The sequence below is a fragment of the Sinocyclocheilus rhinocerous genome, unplaced genomic scaffold (genome assembly GCF_001515625.1).
Source record: "Sinocyclocheilus rhinocerous isolate Xijiao unplaced genomic scaffold, SAMN03320098_v1.1 scaffold140, whole genome shotgun sequence".
Lineage (NCBI taxonomy): Eukaryota > Metazoa > Chordata > Actinopteri > Cypriniformes > Cyprinidae > Sinocyclocheilus > Sinocyclocheilus rhinocerous.
The window spans coordinates 2,118,200-2,119,570 of record NW_015642053.1 but is presented as its reverse complement, the minus strand read 5'-3'; the positions used below and the strand labels follow the sequence as shown (position 1 = coordinate 2,119,570).

The 1,371-nt window shown below is 27.5% G+C and overlaps 1 protein-coding gene across 2 annotated transcripts in view; it reads right to left on the bottom strand.

The window, feature by feature from the left end:
* The window catches only part of LOC107755433 (uncharacterized protein C17orf62 homolog), an 8,760-nt gene that overhangs the window by 3,268 nt on the left and 4,121 nt on the right, over positions 1–1,371 (bottom strand). For both annotated transcript variants that reach the window (XM_016572216.1, XM_016572217.1), the window contains exon 7: positions 42–222. In XM_016572216.1, the coding sequence (XP_016427702.1) occupies positions 69–222 (154 nt within the window). In that variant the 3' untranslated portion in view covers positions 42–68. The remainder of the gene's footprint in view (positions 1–41; positions 223–1,371) is intronic.

The window sequence follows — 1,371 nt, the reverse complement described above, 5'->3', positions numbered from 1 at the left end:
GTTTGGTTGTTTCATGTAGGGCTTGATACAGTGTATTCCACCATTTTCCATCTATCCCTGAGGTTTTTTTAATGTTCATCTTCATCTTTTGAATCACTGCTATCGCCCAATCCCAGATCTTCAATGTCGTCATCATCAGGATAATCTTCTTCTGCCAAACGTCGCTGTAACTCTTCAAGACCCAAGAAGCGCTTCAGAAGTGCAGCAAGTGCCTCCACATCACTGAACGTAAGAAAAATGGTAATAATATGCTTAACTGTCAAGCAAATAATGTCACATTGCAAAATAAATGAATGGCGTAAAAATACTTTGGTGTGATTAATTTATTAGATTGCTTTTGTTATACTTCTTTTACTGTTTTTATTTCTTGTAAAGTTTCTTTGAGTACCCTGAAAAGTGCTTATTTTATTACAAAAAAGGGTTGTTTTTTAAATATAAAAATATATTTATATTGCTATTTATCGTTACAATTTAAAATAACTATTATCTATTTGAATATATTTTAAATGGTTTATTTATTCAGCAGCCAATCCTCCAGTCTTCATTTTAAATCATTGTAATATACGGATTTAGTGATCAATTTTTAATAATGGTTCTTATTATTATTATCAATGTTGAGAAATGTCTTTGCTGCTTAGTATTTATGTGGACCTCTTTTCAGGATTCTTTGAATGGAAAATTTCAAAAGAACAGCATTTATTTGAACTAGAAATTGTTGTATTATTATAAATTTATTTTTTAATCTTACGTACCCCAAACAATTGAATGGTTTGCACAAAAAAATATTAATATATTAAAAAATATTTTAAAACACTATATATATATATATATATATATAATGGATAAGCGATGCATAATGTACATTTATTTATTTATTTAGCAACAGTAACATTTTACGTTCAAATTTATACCGTTCAAAAGTTTGGGATCAGTAAGATTTTTACCGAAGTTTCTTGTGCTCATCAAGGCTGTATTTATTTGATCAAAAATACAGAAAAAAACCCTGTTATTTTGTGACATATTATTGCAATTTAAAAAAACTGTTTCTATTTTTACATACTTTAAAATATAATTTATTCCTGTGATGCAAAACTAAATTTTCAGCATCATTACTCCAGTCTTCAGTGTCACATGATCCTTCAGAAATCATTCTAATATGCTGATTTATTATCAATGTGATCAACTGTGATACTTTTTTCAGGATTCTTTTATGAATATATTAAAAAAAACGCATTTATTCAAAATGGAAATCTTGTGTTACAATATACACTACCGTTCAAAAGTTTGGAGTCAGTAAAATTTTTTCTTTCTTTTTTTGAAAGTAATGAATACTTTTATTCAGCAAGGATGTGTTAAATGGATAAAAAGTGA